Source organism: Impatiens glandulifera, chromosome 2 (assembly GCF_907164915.1).
Source record: "Impatiens glandulifera chromosome 2, dImpGla2.1, whole genome shotgun sequence".
NCBI lineage: Eukaryota > Viridiplantae > Streptophyta > Magnoliopsida > Ericales > Balsaminaceae > Impatiens > Impatiens glandulifera.
The window spans coordinates 13,875,795-13,894,792 of NC_061863.1; the positions used below are offsets into that span (position 1 = coordinate 13,875,795).

Here is an 18,998-nt window from a genome sequence, read left to right on the forward strand (position 1 = left end):
CACAAAACATTGACAATCACATACTTATTCAATGCATATGAGTTTTTAAAACTGATAGTAACAATAACAAACAAACAATAACAATCATTCATTCATTCAAAAGAAATCACAACAGCCATACCAACAACATAACAAACATTAACAAACCCATATATATATATATTTTTACCATCAATTTTCCTCGGCCTCATCCGCCACCTCATCCTCGTACTCATCGTCATCGGCAGTCGCATCCTGATACTGCTGATACTCCGCCACCAAATCATTCATATTACTCTCTGCCTCAGTAAACTCCATCTCATCCATCCCTTCTCCCGTGTACCAATGCAAGAAAGCCTTCCTCCTAAACATAGCTGTAAACTGCTCGCTAACCCTCCTAAACATTTCCTGAATAGAAGTCGAGTTCCCGATAAAAGTCGACGCCATTTTCAGCCCCGTTGGGGGGATGTCGCAGACACTCGACTTCACATTGTTTGGGATCCATTCCACGAAGTATGATGAGTTCTTGTTCTGAACGTTGATCATCTGTTCGTCGACTTCTTTGGTGCTCATTTTTCCTCTGAACATGGCCGAGGCGGTTAGGTAACGGCCATGGCGGGGGTCGGCTGCGCACATCATGTTCTTTGCGTCCCACATTTGTTGGGTTAGTTCGGGGACGGTTAGGGACACGTATTGTTGGGAGCCACGGGAGGTTAAGGGCGCAAAACCAACCATGAAGAAGTGGAGACGTGGGAAGGGGATTAGGTTTACGGCTAGCTTCCTTAGGTCGGAGTTTAGTTGCCCCGGGAATCTTAGGCAACAAGTCACCCCACTCATTGTGGCGGAAATCAAGTGGTTTAGATCACCAACTGTAAATTGGAAACCAAACAAGAATTAATATAATTGGATTTTTTGTGTGTATTGAATGTCCAATATGCCTTTGAATTGAAGATGAAAACAAGGGTAGTTTAAGTGATTGATGATGGAATAATAATAATATGGTATTTGCTTGTTTGATGTTGGGTTATTGAGATTAATTCCAAATATCCCACTATCTATTATCCAATCTAAAAAATTATTTTTCATCAATCATATATCATTCAAATTATTAACAAACATACTCTCTATTTAAACAAAATAACTATATACTTATATCCATAATGTTTTTTGTACACAATTTTCAATAAGCTACATCAAATAGTCATTTTCAATAATCAAACAAGTTAATAATTTAACCCAAATAATCCATTTTTCAATCAAACAAGATTTTTTTCATTTTCAAATAATCCTACATCAAACAAGATTATTTTAAAGTGACAACTTGCAACTTGTTTGATTGATAAATGGACTATTTGGGTTAAATGACTCAAATATCTTTTGTATTTAATATTTAAAATATTAAAAAAGTATGGTAAATTTGGTATCTTTGATTGATAAAGTGAGGATAGGATAAAGGGTTATTTGGATTAAATCCAAATAGTCCCTTCATCAAACACAAGGCCTAAGTTGATTTGTAATATGAAATTAATCACTTGTTAAGTAATAACAGCTTTCCTTGATCAATTATTGTCACCAAGAAAGTCAAATCAAAATCAAAATCAAAATCAAATTGAAACTCACATGTAGGATTGCTGAGCTTCAAAGTTCTGAAACAAATGTCATACAGTGCTTCATTGTCAAGAACCATGCATTCATCAGCATTCTCCACTAACTGGTGCACTGAAAGAGTGGCATTATAGGGTTCAACCACAGTGTCGGAAACCTTAGGCGAGGGAAACACAGAGAATGTCAGCATCATCCTATCTGGGTATTCCTCTCTTATCTTAGATATCAAGAGAGTTCCCATGCCAGATCCAGTTCCTCCTCCAAGAGAATGACAAACCTGAAACCCTGCTCCATACACATCATTGCTCATGTTAATGGAAAAGTTCGATAATTATAAAACATAGACATAACACAATAATTTTGAGTTGCAGAAATGAAAACCTCATTCTAAAGCTTCAAAATCTTGTAACATAGTGATCATGATGTTAATAATAGAATTGCATTTCATTCCATTGCATCGCATCTCAACTTCTCTCTTGAAATCAAGTAACAATTGAAACTCACAAAACAAAACAGTAAACCCATGTTCTGTGGGACTGTGAGAGGGCCTAACATTATTTAGTCCACATATATATATATATTACAGCAATCTATGATCATGTTTTATCTTTCCAAATAAATAAATCAGAAGGTACTCTCATGCAATGTCTTCTGTTTGGAGACAAGATGGGTCCTACTGTACAAGAAGAAGATAGCTGATTTTATGAGCACCAAATATGAAGTTTCATAAGATCATATTTAGGCCAAACAAATGCATAAGAGATTACAATCTTAATATAAAGTAAATAACTTTTGAGAAGTGGATTCTCTTTTTTGAAATCCTGTTAGTTTTTCGCTTTCCAGTTTCAATCAAATAACTATCTTATTCTAATAGGGAAAAGAAGTTGTCATTGATAATTCTTCCCTAGAACTGAACCCTAGGGCGGGAAACAAACAGGCCAAATTATTTAGGCATAAATCTAGTCAGATCTGAAAACACAGTCGCCATACTACTGTAATTCAGTAACCTATAAGGAAATGATCTTCAAAAACAGCATCATCGAACAATTATTGTAGATCCATAGATTGCAGTAAGAGAAATGAACGGTTGAACTCGAATCGATTCTAGTAAACAATTACCTTGCAAACAATCACAATTCTCGGCTTCCTTACGAACAACATCAAGAACTGAATCAATCAACTCAGCGCCTTCAGTATAATGACCTTTGGCCCAATTATTTCCTGCACCAGACTGACCAAAAACGAAGTTATCAGGACGAAAGATCTGTCCATAAGGACCAGATCTGATACTATCCATAGTACCAGGTTCAAGATCCATAAGAACAGCGCGAGGAACATAACGGCCGCCTGATGCTTCATTAAAGTAGACATTGATTCTTTCTAACTGTATATCAGATGATCCAACAGGAGTTCCTTTGTACTTTCCGGTAGGATCTATGCCATGTTCATCGCAGATAACTTCCCAGAATTTGGCACCAATCTGATTACCGCATTGTCCACCTTGAACGTGAAGGATTTCCCTCATTGTCGGTCGTGTATTCTCTCTCTCTCTAAGTATTTTTTCAGTTTCTTTTGGCGGTATGAAAGAGTGAGAGAGTGATGAAGTCAAATTTATATGAGTGTTTAAGGGTTGTGATAGTGCCACTTGTCATGTTGGATGAGTTTTTGATTGTAGTTAGATAGGACGGTTCTTATGTAACTATTGTTAGTCTAGTGACTAACCAACTATTAGCACTAAAAAAATATAAAGAAAAAGAAGTGACTATCTAACAACCAATTGTTTGGGTTATTTTGGTGGTTTTTATTGGATTATTTTTATTATTTAAATGACTAGTCTTTTATATTTAAATTTTAATTAATTAAATAATTTAAAAAATATGATAAGATATACAATATTATTTAATACAAATCCTTAAATAACTCATATCAAACTAACAAATTTTTCTCTATGGTTCAATATTTTGTCAGAACTGAATATCCGATCGAATTCGAATTTCATTTTTAATTTTCGAATCGAATTTCAACCAATTCTATAAACCTAATTCATCAGTCATCCACCTCATTTCTCTGTTCTCTAGCCTTATAAATAATCTTTTTAGTCTTTCTCATCTCTATTCTCTTAATCTAAATCTTTTGATCGTCACTCCCTCTTTCATCTATATTCTCATATGAAAGAGCTTCATCTATCCACCTCTCGTCTAACAACCCACCTCAAAAATGAGACTATTGATCTAATCTCGTCATCTCTACTAAGGATGACAATTTGAAACTGTCCCGCGATAATCGAACCAAATTGTCACGTTTGGGACGGTTTTCCCCCGATTTGACCGGTAGTTGACCGGGGATGGGGCAATGATGGTATTTGTATCCCACGCCATAAACCGTCCCGATTTTATCGCGATTATGCCCCGAATACTAAAAACACAATTAAATATATAAAATCACCAATATATTTATTTTTTCATTATCTTTCATAAGAGTTTTAAGTTTATTTTTTATAATAATATAATTTTTTAATATATTACAATACATATTATATTAAAAAAATTGTTTATATAATTTGATTATATAAAAAAATTGTTTATTTTTCATAATATGGTATAAACGGTGCCTTACACGGAATCTCCGAAACCGAATGGGGCGGGAATAGTAGTAAAAAAATCCCCAAAATAAAAACGGGGCGGGGATAGTAAATGCATTCTCCGTCCCGAACCGCCCCATTATCATCCCTAATCTCTGCCTCTAGAGCTTCTTCTTTGTCAACTCTTAAGTCTTTGATCGATCTCTATCGTTCAACACCTATTTCGAATTAAAGATATATTTTGGTCGTTCAACATCTATTTTCGTCATTCAACATCTTAATTCATATTTTGTTTTGAATTAGAATAATTCGAATTCAAAATTTTGCAATAAAAAAAATGAAAATCGATTTCGGTTCGAATTCGAATTATTCAAAATTCGAACCATATATTAAATTTGAATTCGATTCGGTTTTTATTAGAATTTATTTGAATTTTGTTCGATTTTCGAATTGGCTAAAAAAAATCAAAGAAACCAAATAGAGGAACTCGAATAATCCAAAAATTGAACCGATGAACACCCCTACTTGTCAACATTAATTTGGATTAAATTAGTGATTATAAAAGCAAATGTAAAGGAGAAACTTTGAAAGGATTTATTTAAATTATACTATTTAAAGCAATTACAATTATTTTTTAAAGTTTAGAATTTTATTTGATGTCATGGGTAGAATGAAAATTTGGATGAGAAGTGGTTAGATTATGTTTTTTAGGGTTAAATTTTATGTGAGTGTGAATGAAAGTCCTAGAAAGTTTTTTTGAAAGTTTAAAGACATTAAAAGCTAATTTGTTATTTCAATTTGTGTTTGTCATTGTCATGAAAGTCTAGAATGTTGGTGTCCGCGAAACAAGTTTCTCTAATTAGAGAGTGGATTGCGGGACAATGATGTCTCATTTTTTCATTTATCATCTTCTCTTTGTGGACGATATGTTCTTTGATCTTCATGATATAGGTCATGTGCATGAATGCCAAGAATTTGTGTGATATTCTTTGATTGTTCGGAGCATACTCTGAATTACGAGTCAATCTCAATAAATCTATTTTTTTTTCAGACTCTATTTTCGTTTTTCGTTAGGAGGAAGATGGCACTAACAAGTATAATGGGATTCGGCATTGAAACATTTTCGTCTACTTATCTTGGTATGTCTTTGGATGCTAAAGTTTATTTCAAAGTCTTCTGGGACTCGATTATCTCTAAAATGAAGAAGAATTTACTTATTTGAAAAGGCAAAAATGATTTCAAAATGGGTCGCTGCATTAATTTCTTTACTCATTTTTTATGATGACTTTGCTCTTTATTCCTAAAAGTGGTCATGAATATACAAACAATTATATTTGGAAACGCTTTAAGTTTAAGCGGGGAATCATGTTTGTGAGGTGTCATGCTAGTTTTCCTTTAATTCCAAAAAAAATGTTCAAATTTCTCAAGGGTTCCTCCAAATTCTCCTTTGGTCATTTGATCAGCTCGGCTAAAATGAAAATATTCAAGGATCATGAGTTTTTTGGAATTAAGAATTTGATTTATTTAACGAATCTCTCTTATCAAAATGGTGTAACAAATTATTCTCAGATACTAATTATTTATAGGCTGATATGATCATATATAAGTATGGATACGACTAGTCTGAATGATTCATCAAAGCTAGCACCCAACACGCTAGTTGTAATGTTTGTAGATGGATTTCTACTATGTGAAAGTCTTTTTGTAGATAGTGTAGATTCTTTATAGGTTATGGATTATTGATCAACTTATGGATAATATTTGGTGTAGTGTGAGAAATCGTGTCTTGGCGTTCATATCCTTCGCTTTGGTCACGATATATAGAAATTCTATGCTCAAGGTAATGTTTGACCAATGGTCGAATAGTTTTGCGAGTAAAATCAGGTATAAGAGATAATTAATGTTAGAGATTTAACCTTACATGAAATGGTGTTGTTCTTGTTGAGTACAATGTGGTGATTCTTTCTTCGTGTGATATCTTTTATTGGCAAGATATAAATATTGTAAGTTGGTCATTGCTACAACTTATTTATGTAAATTGTCATGTCTTATTAGACAAGTTGGGAATACTAAGTTCCTTTCAAATATCTCGTTTTTCGGATTTAGTGTTATGCATTGAGAGATTTTGACGTATGATGGTTAAATGAAAAAATGTGTATTATGGTGAATCATTGTAGGATGTGTAGATGACATCTCACTAGCTTTTGCATTGTAGTTGATGTTGCAATTTATAGCCTACTTTAAACATAATTGATATTGAGTGGGCGATGCAGTAGTCAATCGTTAATTGTTGAGAAGTTTATATTTAAACCGCGAGCTTGGTTAGATTGAGTTGATTGGTCCATAACCTAGTTATCTTCTAGTGGACCGTTTAGCTCGAAAAAAATCGTAGAACGTTTAATGATTGCGATTGAAAAAATGTTTACTTCACAACAATATTATTATTACGATAGGAGATGTCTCATCGGAAAACGGGTAGAGATGGTGAGTGAACTAATTGATCTACATAATGATTTTCGAGTTCGTTAACGCTAGTTTTTATTTTATGTTATTCTTTAATGAATATTTTTGTTTTGTGTTTTTATTCTTGTTTTTCTAAAGTTAAATTTGTTATGTTTTGAGTATGTTTGGTGGTACTTTTGTTCTTTCGTATTTTTATTGATTTTATCGTTATGTTTACAAATCACATTTATATAAAGTGGTATAAATTTTTCTAGTTGAAATATTGTCCCTATTTAAAAATAGGTAAATCTATTCTAATAGACATACTTATACTTGTATTTGATTTGGATTTGTGAATGAGGTGGTATGATAGTATTTATACTAACCTTATCTTAACTTCAACTTTTTTATTTAATTTATTTAGTTATTTTTTTTCTTAAATTATTCTAATTTATTATTCAAAGTTAGTCTATTGCTCTATTATTATATTATTTTTTATATTATAACTTTTAAATAAATTCTAAATTTAATTATTTTTTATATAAATGATATATTATATAATATAAATATTATCATAAATTTAATTTCTCAACTTTTATATTTTCATATCTTAGTATTTTAAATATTATATTAAGTTATATTATATTATATTCATCCCAAAAAACGTAATCAAAGTCAATGTATTGGTAGTAATATTGTTAATAATTTTAAAATAAAATAATTGTAATAATTTTTATTATAATGTAAGTGTTTTAAATTAATTATGTAATGAGTAACTATTTATGAAAATATTAATTATATTATATTTTATAAAATAATAATTTTAATATATAAATAAAGATATAAAATATCAATAATTAATTTAATAATAAATAAGATAACCCAAATTAAATAGTAGACTATCTTAATTATTTAGAGAAAGATTGAATAAAATAAATTAAATTAAATTAATTTAGAAAATTAAATTAAAAATAATAATTATTACGAACTTTATCTGAATATTAGAAGAAATAATATTAAAAAATAAATAAATGGGGTCCATTGTCACTCTCTTAACTACCTCAATCCACCCTCTTAATTACTGTATCTCATAAAAAAAATGTAAGTAAAATAATGTAAGTGATAAATAAATAAACAAATGTTCTTAATCTCATTTTTTTTCTTCAATTATTAGGTACCAACTTGCAACTTGTTATTTCACTTATTTGAAATATTTATGAACAAATATATTATTAAAATTATTTGAGATAAATAATTAACATTTTAATATAAAATTTTAATTAATTAATTTAATTATTAAAATATATATAACGTAAGAGAAGTCTTACATAATTGAAAATAATCAAATAAGTTAAAATAAAAAAAAAAATAGTGATATTTCTAAGTGGTAGTTTTCGGTTTGTATGCATGGCGGGTCAGTTCTAACAAAATTTAATCCTACAAATAACATACCATTTAACCAATTAAAATATATTAATTTATTATATTTATTTTATAGACATTAAATATACCTATTTAACTACAAAAATAATAATAAATACTGCTACTGTTTGTATGGATAATATATACTATTCAATTGTTATTTCAAGTTTAATCAATCTATTATATTTGAATAATAAGTATATAATATGTTTTATAAATTATAATTTTATTAAGATTATTTAGAAATTGATATTTTATCACCATTATAATATCAATTATTTTTTTAAAATTATCCAAATAAAATGTGAGATTGATTTTATTTTTATTTTATATGAAAAATATAATATTTTAATAAATTTTAGAAAAGTTATAGAAAAAAATGATTGTATAAGAGAATATACATGATAACGAATTGTATTTAAAAGGTAGAAATATAATATAATTATATTATTACCTCTATTTTAACTTAAAATTAAACAGGTGATTTTTAGTATTTTAAAAAATATTTTTAACAATTTTAACTTCGGAATTATTGTGATTTATGAATTGGTAACATCAGAAATAATGTACTTGTAGGTGATAATAATGCTTAAAAAAGTTGTAATTTTTTTTTATAAATTTGTGTAATAGGTCAATTGAATTACATATGATTTTTAAAATAAAATATTATATAAAGAAAATTTAAAATAATATGTATAAAATAAAAAATTAAATTATTTGTATTCTTGATTCTTAATTTACAAGCTTATTTCAAATTAATATATCTCATTTAAATATATTTATAATATCAAACTTTGAGAAATTAACACATATATAAATTATTTTTGATATTTCATTCTAAGTTCAAGTTCTATTCTAAACCACAAATATATCAATGAGAGTCTATTATATAGTAATTTTCTTTTAATAAACTTATTGTGAAAACTAGTTTTAGTAATACAATTTATTTATACAAGTTCTAAGCACATTCTTTTTGAGAATAATGTTAATTTTACCATCGAACTATAACGGAATATTCACGTATATCACTGAATTCGTTCATACCACTGTAGTTGAGTTTATTGTTCATCTATGTCACTGCTGGACAAAAACATCCAAATCCGTTAAGTTTTCCGTTAGATGATGAGACGTGTGATTTACATGTCATTTTTAAAAAATTAATATATATTATATTTTTATTTTTATTCACTATTTTAAATAATAAAACTTAATTTACATTTTCAAAGTATTAATTAAATAAATTATATATTTTGAGAAGCATTAACAATAATTCACTTTATTTTAATATATTCAACATTTATTTTTATTAACATTTCTAAATAATAATGCTAATAAAAATAAATGTTAAAAATATATTAATTTAAAAAAAAAAGTAAATTATTGTTAGTGTCTCTCAAAATGTCTATATTGTTTGGTTAATGCCTATAAAAATATAAAAGTTTTATTATTTAGAAATTATATGAAAAAAAATAAAAATAAAAATAAAAATATAATATATATTATTTTAAAAAAAATAGCATCTCAATCACATGTGTTATCGTCTAACGGAAAACTTAACGGAATTAGATGTTTTTGTCCAGCAGTGACATAGATGAACATTAAACTCAACTACAGTGGTATGAACGAACAAAAAATAGTTCAGTGATATACGCGAATATTCCGTTATAGTTTAATGGTAAAATTGACATTCTTCCCCATTCTTTTTGGTTCATATAAGAATCTAAATGCTGAAAAAGTTTAGCACAATATCTCGTTATAACTATATAGTTCAATTAAAATATTTTGAATTAGAATTCAAAATAAATATCTCAATAATAAATTATTCAGTCTAAAACTTAGTTATATGTGTAGCCATGTAGGATAATTAAGTATTGTAAGTACCAATTTGTAAAAAAATAAAGTGGCAAGCTCATTTCAACCAAAACTTTGTACAATTTATTTTTCCATAATTGAGTTTGAGTCTTCATACACACGGATTATTTAAAAAAAATAAAATAAAAAATAAAAGATTTGATTCTTGCACCAAATTATAAGCCCTTATTTTACATGATTGTAAAAGTTAAAATGGAAAAAATCTGGTGTATACTTGTGAATGTTAGAGCCGGAAGAAACATAAGTATTATTGGTCATAAATAATAGACCCCACCTTTTTTATATGACAAAGAAATCAGTATTATGATAGAAAAGATCAGTATTATACTTCAACTAGCCTTATGTAACAGATCTAGATCCAATCAAGTCAATATCCTAGGGTTTCAATGGACTAAGACCTTGACCTTAATAAAAGATGCTAAATTCTTGGGTTTTCGATATTGTTTTCATGGATAGGCTGTACAAAATAAAACTTCATTCTTGATTCTACGAAAATTTTTATGTAAAATTTTCATTTGCTTCTTATTCTATGATCAATTCAACCTCACGAAAAAATATACATTGGTTCTACAACAAGTTTAGGAATGAACATAATATCATATTGTTCCGAGAGGAAAGAACGTATGATTAGTTTTTTGGAAAATTTTCAAACAAATAATTTCAACGAAATCTTTCAATTTCTTATTTTACTTTGTTCAAACTCTATGTACTCCTATATCCGTAGAGTACATTGAATGTACATAAATGACTATAACATAGTTTTTCTTATTCGTATTAATAGTTACTCTAGGAGGAATATTTTTATGTGGTGCTAACGATATAATAATTATCATTGTAGCTCCATGGACATGCAGAAGAGAAATTGCATCCTCACTCGGATCAAGACAAAAAATTTGCTTCTTCAAATAACAATTAAGGTGAAGTAGGTTTAGGAGCGACAAATCTCTTTACCACAAAGAGATTCATTTTGCAAATTCGTTACTACGGATAGTTCCTACAAAGGATCAGACTAATGACGTATACAATACTTTAATTCTCGATATAAATGATACATAATTGGTTCTCATCCAGACTATGAATATAATTAATATGAGCATCCGTCGATAAAAGGATCACATGTAACACAGATACTTCAAAAAAAATATAAAGTATCAGACACAATGCGAATACGATACAGAAAAACGGATATCAAATACGACAAAATAGATATCGTTGACTTTTCGTAAGGTTGACCAATCTGATATGATTTGGATACGGCTTGAATAAACCAAAGGGGGGAGAGTTTCTTTTATAGATAAAGAAAATTTCCCAATTCTCATCATCTTCTGATGTGAAATTCTAATTGTGAAGAGAGTTTCTTTTATATACTAAGAAACTTTTCTCACTCTCATCATCTTTCAATACGGGATTCTAATTGTCCCAAAAAATAACAAATCTCCACCATGGCACAATATCAAATACAAATCTTCATTATTAAAAATAGTTCTTAAGTATTTTCAATTGGCGCTCTTCAGTGTTGACTCAAACGCGGAAGATGTTTACCAAATCTAAACAATATTTAAATTTGGTTTTTCCAATGTCTTTTATCTCGAACTCCATACTCAATTGAGACTTCAATTTGTCAATTTCATATTGGCTTTTTGATACTATCAATATATCATCAACGTACAAGAGTAGATAGATATAAGACTCATCTTACAGTTTCTGCAAATACACACATTAATTGAATTTGTTTTTGTGTACTTGTGGTCCATCATAAACTTCTCAAATCGCTTGTACTATTGTTTCGGCGATTGTTTCAACCCGCACAATGATTTGTTTAACTTGCAAATCTAATTTTATTTATCAGCAACTTTGAATTCATATGTTTGAGAAATGTAGATTTCCTCGTTCAAATGATTCAAATGGTTGTGAAGGACTGCGGTCTTCACATCTAGTTGAGTTAGCTCCAAATTTACCTGCGGTATCAAGGCCAACAAAATTCAAATGGAAAAGAGTGTTAACAAAATGAAAAAATACCTTATTATAATCAACTCCTTTCTTCTGAGCATAATCTTTAGCTACCAATCTTGCCTTGTAGTAAACATTAATTTTTATGGGAAATCATTTTTTCCTAGTAAAGATCCATTTACAATCAATAGTCATCTTCCCTTTTGGTAGATGCATCAATTTGCATGTCTCATTCTTCTAAAGAAATTGCATCTCATCTTTCATAGCACTTTTCTTTTTCTATTTTCAGTACTTCAACTGACATTTGAAAAAGTGAATGGAACATCATCTACGACTATAAGTGCATAGGCCGTCAAGTCAAAAAGCCGAACTGGTTTTTGAATAACTCTTTTTTGTCTGTTCACAAAAATTGATTCACATCGTTGTGAAGGTTCATGGGTTAGAACCTCTTACTCATCTGACTCTTCGTTTGTTGTCGGAGAGTCAATTGTAGTTGGAATTATCTTATCTGCTCAAACTCCACCTGTTGGGGAGTACAATCAATCTTGGATGTTGTTACCTTATTCAACATTGAATAATCGTCAAAAGTAACATCTCTACTAATAATGATTTTCTTCGCATCCAAACACTAAAAGCGATATCCTTTAACTCCAATAGTAAATCCCATAAAAAATACTTCATTCCTTGTGCCTTTTTGACCTCAATAGCAACATCTAGAACCTGTTGAAAAAGACAATCTAGAACCTCACCTCGCCACATACCGAAATTCCCAGTTCCATCAAATATTTCCACTAAAAACTTCAAATTCGACATTGTGGTCCTCATCTAGGATGACGAATGAGTTTATGCCCCTTTTGAAGACTTAGCCGCCATGCCAATGACGTATCTTAGGCTTTGATACCACTTGTTGGGGGAAAACTGACAGAATAAAAAAAAACGTAAGAAAGAACACACAAAGGAAGAAAATTTCTTTTATAGACTAAGAAACTTTCTTCATTTCCAATATCTTCCGATGAGGGATTCTAATTGTGTCAAAAACAATAAATCTTCACCTTGGCACAATATTCAATACAAATCTTCATTATTAATTGACAACTTTAGTGTTCGGAGACGTAGACAAAATTTGACCGAACTCCGTTATCAAATTCTTAATATGTTATTTCTTATATTTTTTCTTTTATTCTGTCCGAATTTAAATTAACATAAAGCAATAAATTTATTTTTTCTATGTTACAATTTCTCATATCCATATAAACATAAAAAAAAGTTTCAAAATACTTCCATTTCAAAGTGGTTTAAATGGAATATTATTATTATTATTATTATTTTGAAAAAAACCCAAAATTCATTCAAAATTTATTTTTTATATAGAACACAATAATAATATAATAATAATAATAATAATAATAATAATAATAATAAATATAATAATAATAATAATACCGTCCCTCACATCCTACATGTTATGTGAGTGTTGGTGGTTGTTAATTTACGAAATTTGGAACAATTCGTTAAAAAAATAAAAAATATATAGAAATTTTGAATTTACATCTTATTCCATAACTCTAAGCAACCCAGCTTCCTAACTTGTATATTTTAAATTAACTAAATATTTTTATAAAAATACACAAATGAATTTGTGATACTTTCAATATTTATTTATTTATTTTTTTTGTTAATTTTATAAGTTATTTTTAATGATAGAGGAATAAGTATTTAAAGTGAGTTGAGGGATTTATTTTGATTTATTATTCATATAAATTATATATTAATACACAAATTATAAATATAAATTATCAATTTTAAATAATTTAATGATTAAAATGTACTATTACCTAATAAAAACCATTTTTTTTTTAAAACTAATTATAATAATTTCATTTTATTCTAACCTTCATTAATCAGTTAACCTTGTTTGGTTTGTATTATTTCAATAATCAAAATAAAAAAAATAATATTTCATTCCCATATCTATTACATCATTCAAATAATTAACAAAAACACTAAAATACGTTTATTTTAAATAATTATTTTTATTTTATCAACACTCTTTAAAATCAATTACCAAAAAATCATCCTCTTCAACTTTCACAAAAAATTACCATTTAAAAACGAGATTATTTAAATAAGTATATCCAAACAAGGCCTAACTAATCATTTCATTGTCAATATCCCCAATAATTTATGAGAGAAGTAACTAATTTGTTCTCCATTATTTTCATAAAAAAAAATGAGACACAATGTAATAAACGAAAATAATTAAATAGATCCCTAAAAAAATTAATTTATATATCAAATGCAAAATCACACCAAAAAAAATAATAATCATAATTAGAATTATTTTTTTATCAAATAAACAAAACTTGTAATATAGTTAATAAACTAAAAAATAATTTGAATTATAATTTAAAAAAAGTATTCTATTTAATAAAAGTATAAGTTGATTGTTAGGATTTGAATTATATGGTATCGATTATACAAAATTGAATTATTTCATGGATTTAAAGAATATTAATATTTAACAAAAGTAATTAAAAAAAAGAAATAAAATTATTTTAATAAATAAATAAATTTAATTTATTAAATTAAAAATAGGAAATATTAAATAATTTTTACAAAAAAAATTCTTAATTTATACTATAGACTGTAGAGTAGGCCAGCCAGTTTGTTGAAATTCTATTGATAAAATATAGATATTAAAAATAAAATAAAATATCCTCCAATTTCGAATATTTTAATTTTCCCGCTCAAATTAGGTTACTTTCCCACCATTTATAAAATTATAATAACAAAATAAATCACAATGAATAAGAAACCATTTTCTATTATTTGTCCCCAAATGTCCAATTCGGGGTTACGACGAAACAAGAGTACGGCGGCGCCGGAGGCAAAATCACCGATTCATCGGCGCCGGCGACGTCGACGTTCGACGAGGAAAGCTTCAAGTCATACAACATCGACAACTAATAGCGGAGAATCCTCGAAGAAACTGTCTGGTAAGGAAAACCCACGACCTACTTCCAGAGTCCGTGCGGCAACTATGTTGCCTCATAATCCTGCAATTCGGCCGATTCCTTCGATCACAGAGTCATTCCTGCAAGAGGTAGGAAGTCCTAGTCCTTGTGATTTCAATCGAGTATTTTTAGATCTGTCTAGGATAATGTTTCGACGATAGAACTGATAAGCGTTTGCGAGTAGAACCCGAGGTGAAGGCTTCCTCAGTTCAAAAAAAGGTTTTTTCAAGAGGGTCCTAAAGCTAAATCACGTAATAATGATGAAATTGAAGGTGGGTGTTTTGGAGAATGTGGAGAAACTGAATTAATTGAAAATATCCAAGAAGCTTTATGAAAGACTGTCTTTTCTTGAAGAGAAGGTTTAATAGATTGTCATCTGATATCAAGATGACTAAGGATATGTTGGATCAGAATATTAGAGTTCGTCAAAGTTGAAACTGTCTGATAGTCGGAAAGATTTCTGGGATTGAGAAGGAATGATGGTTCATCATGATGAGACCTCGTCTAATCCATTGAGGGAGAAAATGATGGTCTTCAACCTATTGACACCTCATGAAACTGATGTTTCCACTGGCTCGGCAGCAGCTCAAGAGTACCCTCCATGTATGGTGAAAGCAGAATTAGATCCAGAAATTATACTCACCACTGACGAAAAACTTTATGACTTTGATGATCAAGAGAACGAGGCTTCAGCGATGAATTTAGAGGAAAAAGAAGATAGTTCCATCTACAAGTTAATGAGGTTGGCTTCAAGAACTCAACAGGTGGATGGTTTGTTTCAGAAGGTGAGTTGTTCTTGCTCATGATGATAGTACTTGTTCCTTCTATGATATTGCTAATTGCGAGGTACAGAAAATACACATGTATACTTCAAATTCCATTGTGTTGGTCTGATCTTATTGCATATCCTAAACTATTTTAATCATATTAGTTTTGTGTCTTCATTGAGAAATTATGAACCCCTTTTAGACACTTTTTTCTGTGAAACATCTCCTATGGATATTTTAATTTATAACGTTTGGAAACATAATTTGATTTGAGACATTTATTTGTTGTTTCCTTGTCTAGATCGAATTCAGATCCAAAAACAAAAAGTGTTTCCAATGGGCCTGTCTAGATCTAATTCCAGATTCAAAAAATGTGATCAATGAAGCTACTCAATAGCATGTTATTAGGCCTTATCTATTGCATGCATTTTATAATATCAACTTATCCTATGTTGGAAATAGACTATATAAAGGCCTTATCTATTGCATGTTTATTTTTGTCCTTGCATGTTTATTATCAACTTATCCTATGTTGGGACATAGACTATATAAATTTAGAATAAACTCATAAATAAGTCCTCAGATATTTCGTTAATTATGAAATATACCCTTAAATTATTGTTGTATCCACTGCTAAACCGTTTTGGTATCAACTTTTTAACATATTTTTTTCCTTTCAAACTATCAACCACAAATGACACTAAAAATTTGCTTTGTATCATCATTTCAGGAGAAAACTGAATATAGGCCACCATTGGGTTTCTCCAACTTATGGGAGATTGCTGGATTAATCCGAGCACCCGGTTCTGAAAGTACTCGGAAAAGTATGTGTGGCTGCGCTGCTGGCAATACAATGGAATCAGGGTTCTGTTCTTGGGATTTCTACTCCAAAGATGTGAGAGCTTCTTTCCATATTGAGGACAGTACACTTGCTCCTCAAGAGAATTGGCAATGGTGGGTTAACCTTGCGGTCCTCTTAGCGTTTCAGCTGCTAGCTGCACAATTGTAAAAGTCTATGATATTCGAGATGGAGAGGAAACGATGAAATGGGATTGCAGAAGCCTGTTTTAACAATGGACTATTCAAGTCCTATTCAATGGAGCAACAAAGTAAGTTGTAGTAGCTGAAAGAAGCTATTTCGTGTGGGATGTGAGTTCTACCAGTTCTCGTGCACTGTTAAATGTTCCAGCATCATCGGGTCGGAAAATACTGCTCTTCTGTGAATAATAGCTGATGCTGCAGATTGGTGGAGGAGTAAGACAAAGGTATATTACAACTTTTTTCACTCATTTGTTTCTTCTTGTTAACTTGTCTCTTCTGTATTATTTTCATCTCAATTTTTGTTATACTTTATGTGGGTATGGCTTTTGTGCAAATTTTATTGAACTAATGTATGCTAAGTGTTTTATGGTTTTGAGGAGTTGGTTGTCTACTAAGGTTGAAAAAAACCTTATGTTACAATTATGTAAATACTTATTAAGCTATTTCAAGGTAAAGGACTAAATTAGTCTTGTCCTAATCCACTATTAGGTTTCATTTCAAAATACTATTTCCATCTGAAAGAGTTTTATTTGAATTTCATGATAAATTAGTGGGAGGTGTTTGCAAGTTGTGCAATTTCTAGTGTATATCACCCAATCCTACCTTTCATACCAAACATGATCTTTATTGAGAAGCCGATGTTCTATCTTGTGTTCACATTCTGTTACCATATCATCTTGCTAAACAACTTAAGTTCATTGTGTCTAATTCAATTCTTAAAATGTATACCTATGAATGGGCAGGGCTAGTTTCATCAGAAACAGAGGGGGAAATTATGGTGTTTCCTGCACTTCCAATTCAATCAATGTTCTTGACTTCGCGTCATCCATCTGGTATAGGGCTTAAAGATCCCCAAACAAAGTATCAATGCCCCTTCCATATTCTCTCGTGGAGATTCTGTTTATCTTGGTTGTTCTCAGTCTCAGTACACATTCGCGATACGAAAACAAAGGCTGTTGAATGTTTAACTTTGTTGCCACAGTCAAATAATGAACATCCCCATTACACTCAAGTTTGGGGAAATTCAAATTTCGTTATGGGAGTTAGTGGATAGGACTCTAATGTTTTTGATGATGGCTTCTTCTGCTACTATTACTACTTCTTCGGTTTGTCGCAATAATGTAAAGAGACGTTATTGGACCAGAGAACATGTAGTCACCATCGTTTGTTACCATTCAGCGCGAGTTTTGCTCATATCACGGGATCGCCCTGCATATTGGAGGTACATGTATTGAGAGATTGTAAGTATGCATTATGGGTTTGAAGGACTTAGTAGAAAGCCGAGTTTGTGACAGACTTTTTTGTGTTCTTTTCATGGTTTTTCGACTAACTGTCATCGATATTGAACATGTTGTTTTGATATTTTTTGTAAATGCTTGGGTATATGCTGTTCAAAATGTCATTTAGCTTTTAAAGTTTGTGTTTTATGCTTGTAACTTCTTTAGATATATATCCTTCAAGGATTTAATTTAGATTAGGGTATGAATGAAAAATTAAAATTTTGTTTTTGTCAATGATTATTTAATTATGTATGAATTGACTCATTCTAATTTATTATCATGGCAAGAAAAATATGTTTAACAAAATTTACCACAAGTCCCAAAGCTAAATTCTTTCTAATGATCATAACAATGAATTGTAGACATAAAATAAGAACAAGTTTTGAAAAAAAAGAAATCGGAAAAAATAAATTGTCAGAAGTGGGGTTTGAACCCACGCCCACGTTAGTGGACCAGAACCTTGAGTCTGACGCCTTAGACCACTCGGCCATCCTGACATTTGTTTATTTGTGATTAAATATCATTAATATTAAAAGTGAATTTGTATTTTTTATGACTTTCTTTTATTAACTGAAATAAAAATTCTATTATATTCATATTAGAAAAAGTGAATTATTCACATTATTTTTTCTACATATTTATTATACACATATTTTGATGAACAACACACTCAAATGATTGGCTTGGTCAAATACACACCCTTAATAGTTCAGTATGTCAAGAGCATAACTGTGTTATCTAGGTTTACATGAGAAAATGTCATTTATCTCATCAAAAAGGGTGATTACGATAAAAAAAAAATTGGGCGTTTTCTCGTTTAAAATGAGACTAAAATTCAAATTAAAAAGTGTGTTTAGTGAGATGTTTATTCAAATGTTATTCATAGTAATATATCATTTACATACTTATTATAAAAAAAGATGTTTATTGTAATTATATATGGGCCAAAACTATTGAGCATCTTATTCTTGGCTTCTCAGGATATTAATTTTGAAAGAAACATATTTTCATATCTTGTTTTTTGAATATAGCAGACATTTTATCA

The 18,998-nt window shown here is 29.6% G+C and overlaps 1 protein-coding gene and 1 non-coding gene across 2 annotated transcripts; both read right to left on the reverse strand.

Moving 5' to 3' along the window:
- Positions 1–3,159, reverse strand: LOC124927191 (tubulin beta chain-like). Its single transcript, XM_047467561.1, has 3 exons — positions 2,704–3,159; positions 1,600–1,869; positions 1–848 (listed from the first exon to the last, which is right to left on the reverse strand). Exons 1-3 carry the CDS (start codon positions 3,107–3,109, stop codon positions 172–174), a joined length of 1,353 nt encoding a protein of 450 aa, XP_047323517.1. The 5' UTR covers positions 3,110–3,159; the 3' UTR covers positions 1–171.
- Positions 3,160–18,365: 15,206 nt separating this feature from the next.
- TRNAL-CAA lies at positions 18,366–18,450 on the reverse strand. Its single transcript has one exon. It is a non-coding gene; the product is annotated as a tRNA-Leu (tRNA).
- Between the last annotated feature and the right edge of the window lie 548 nt (positions 18,451–18,998).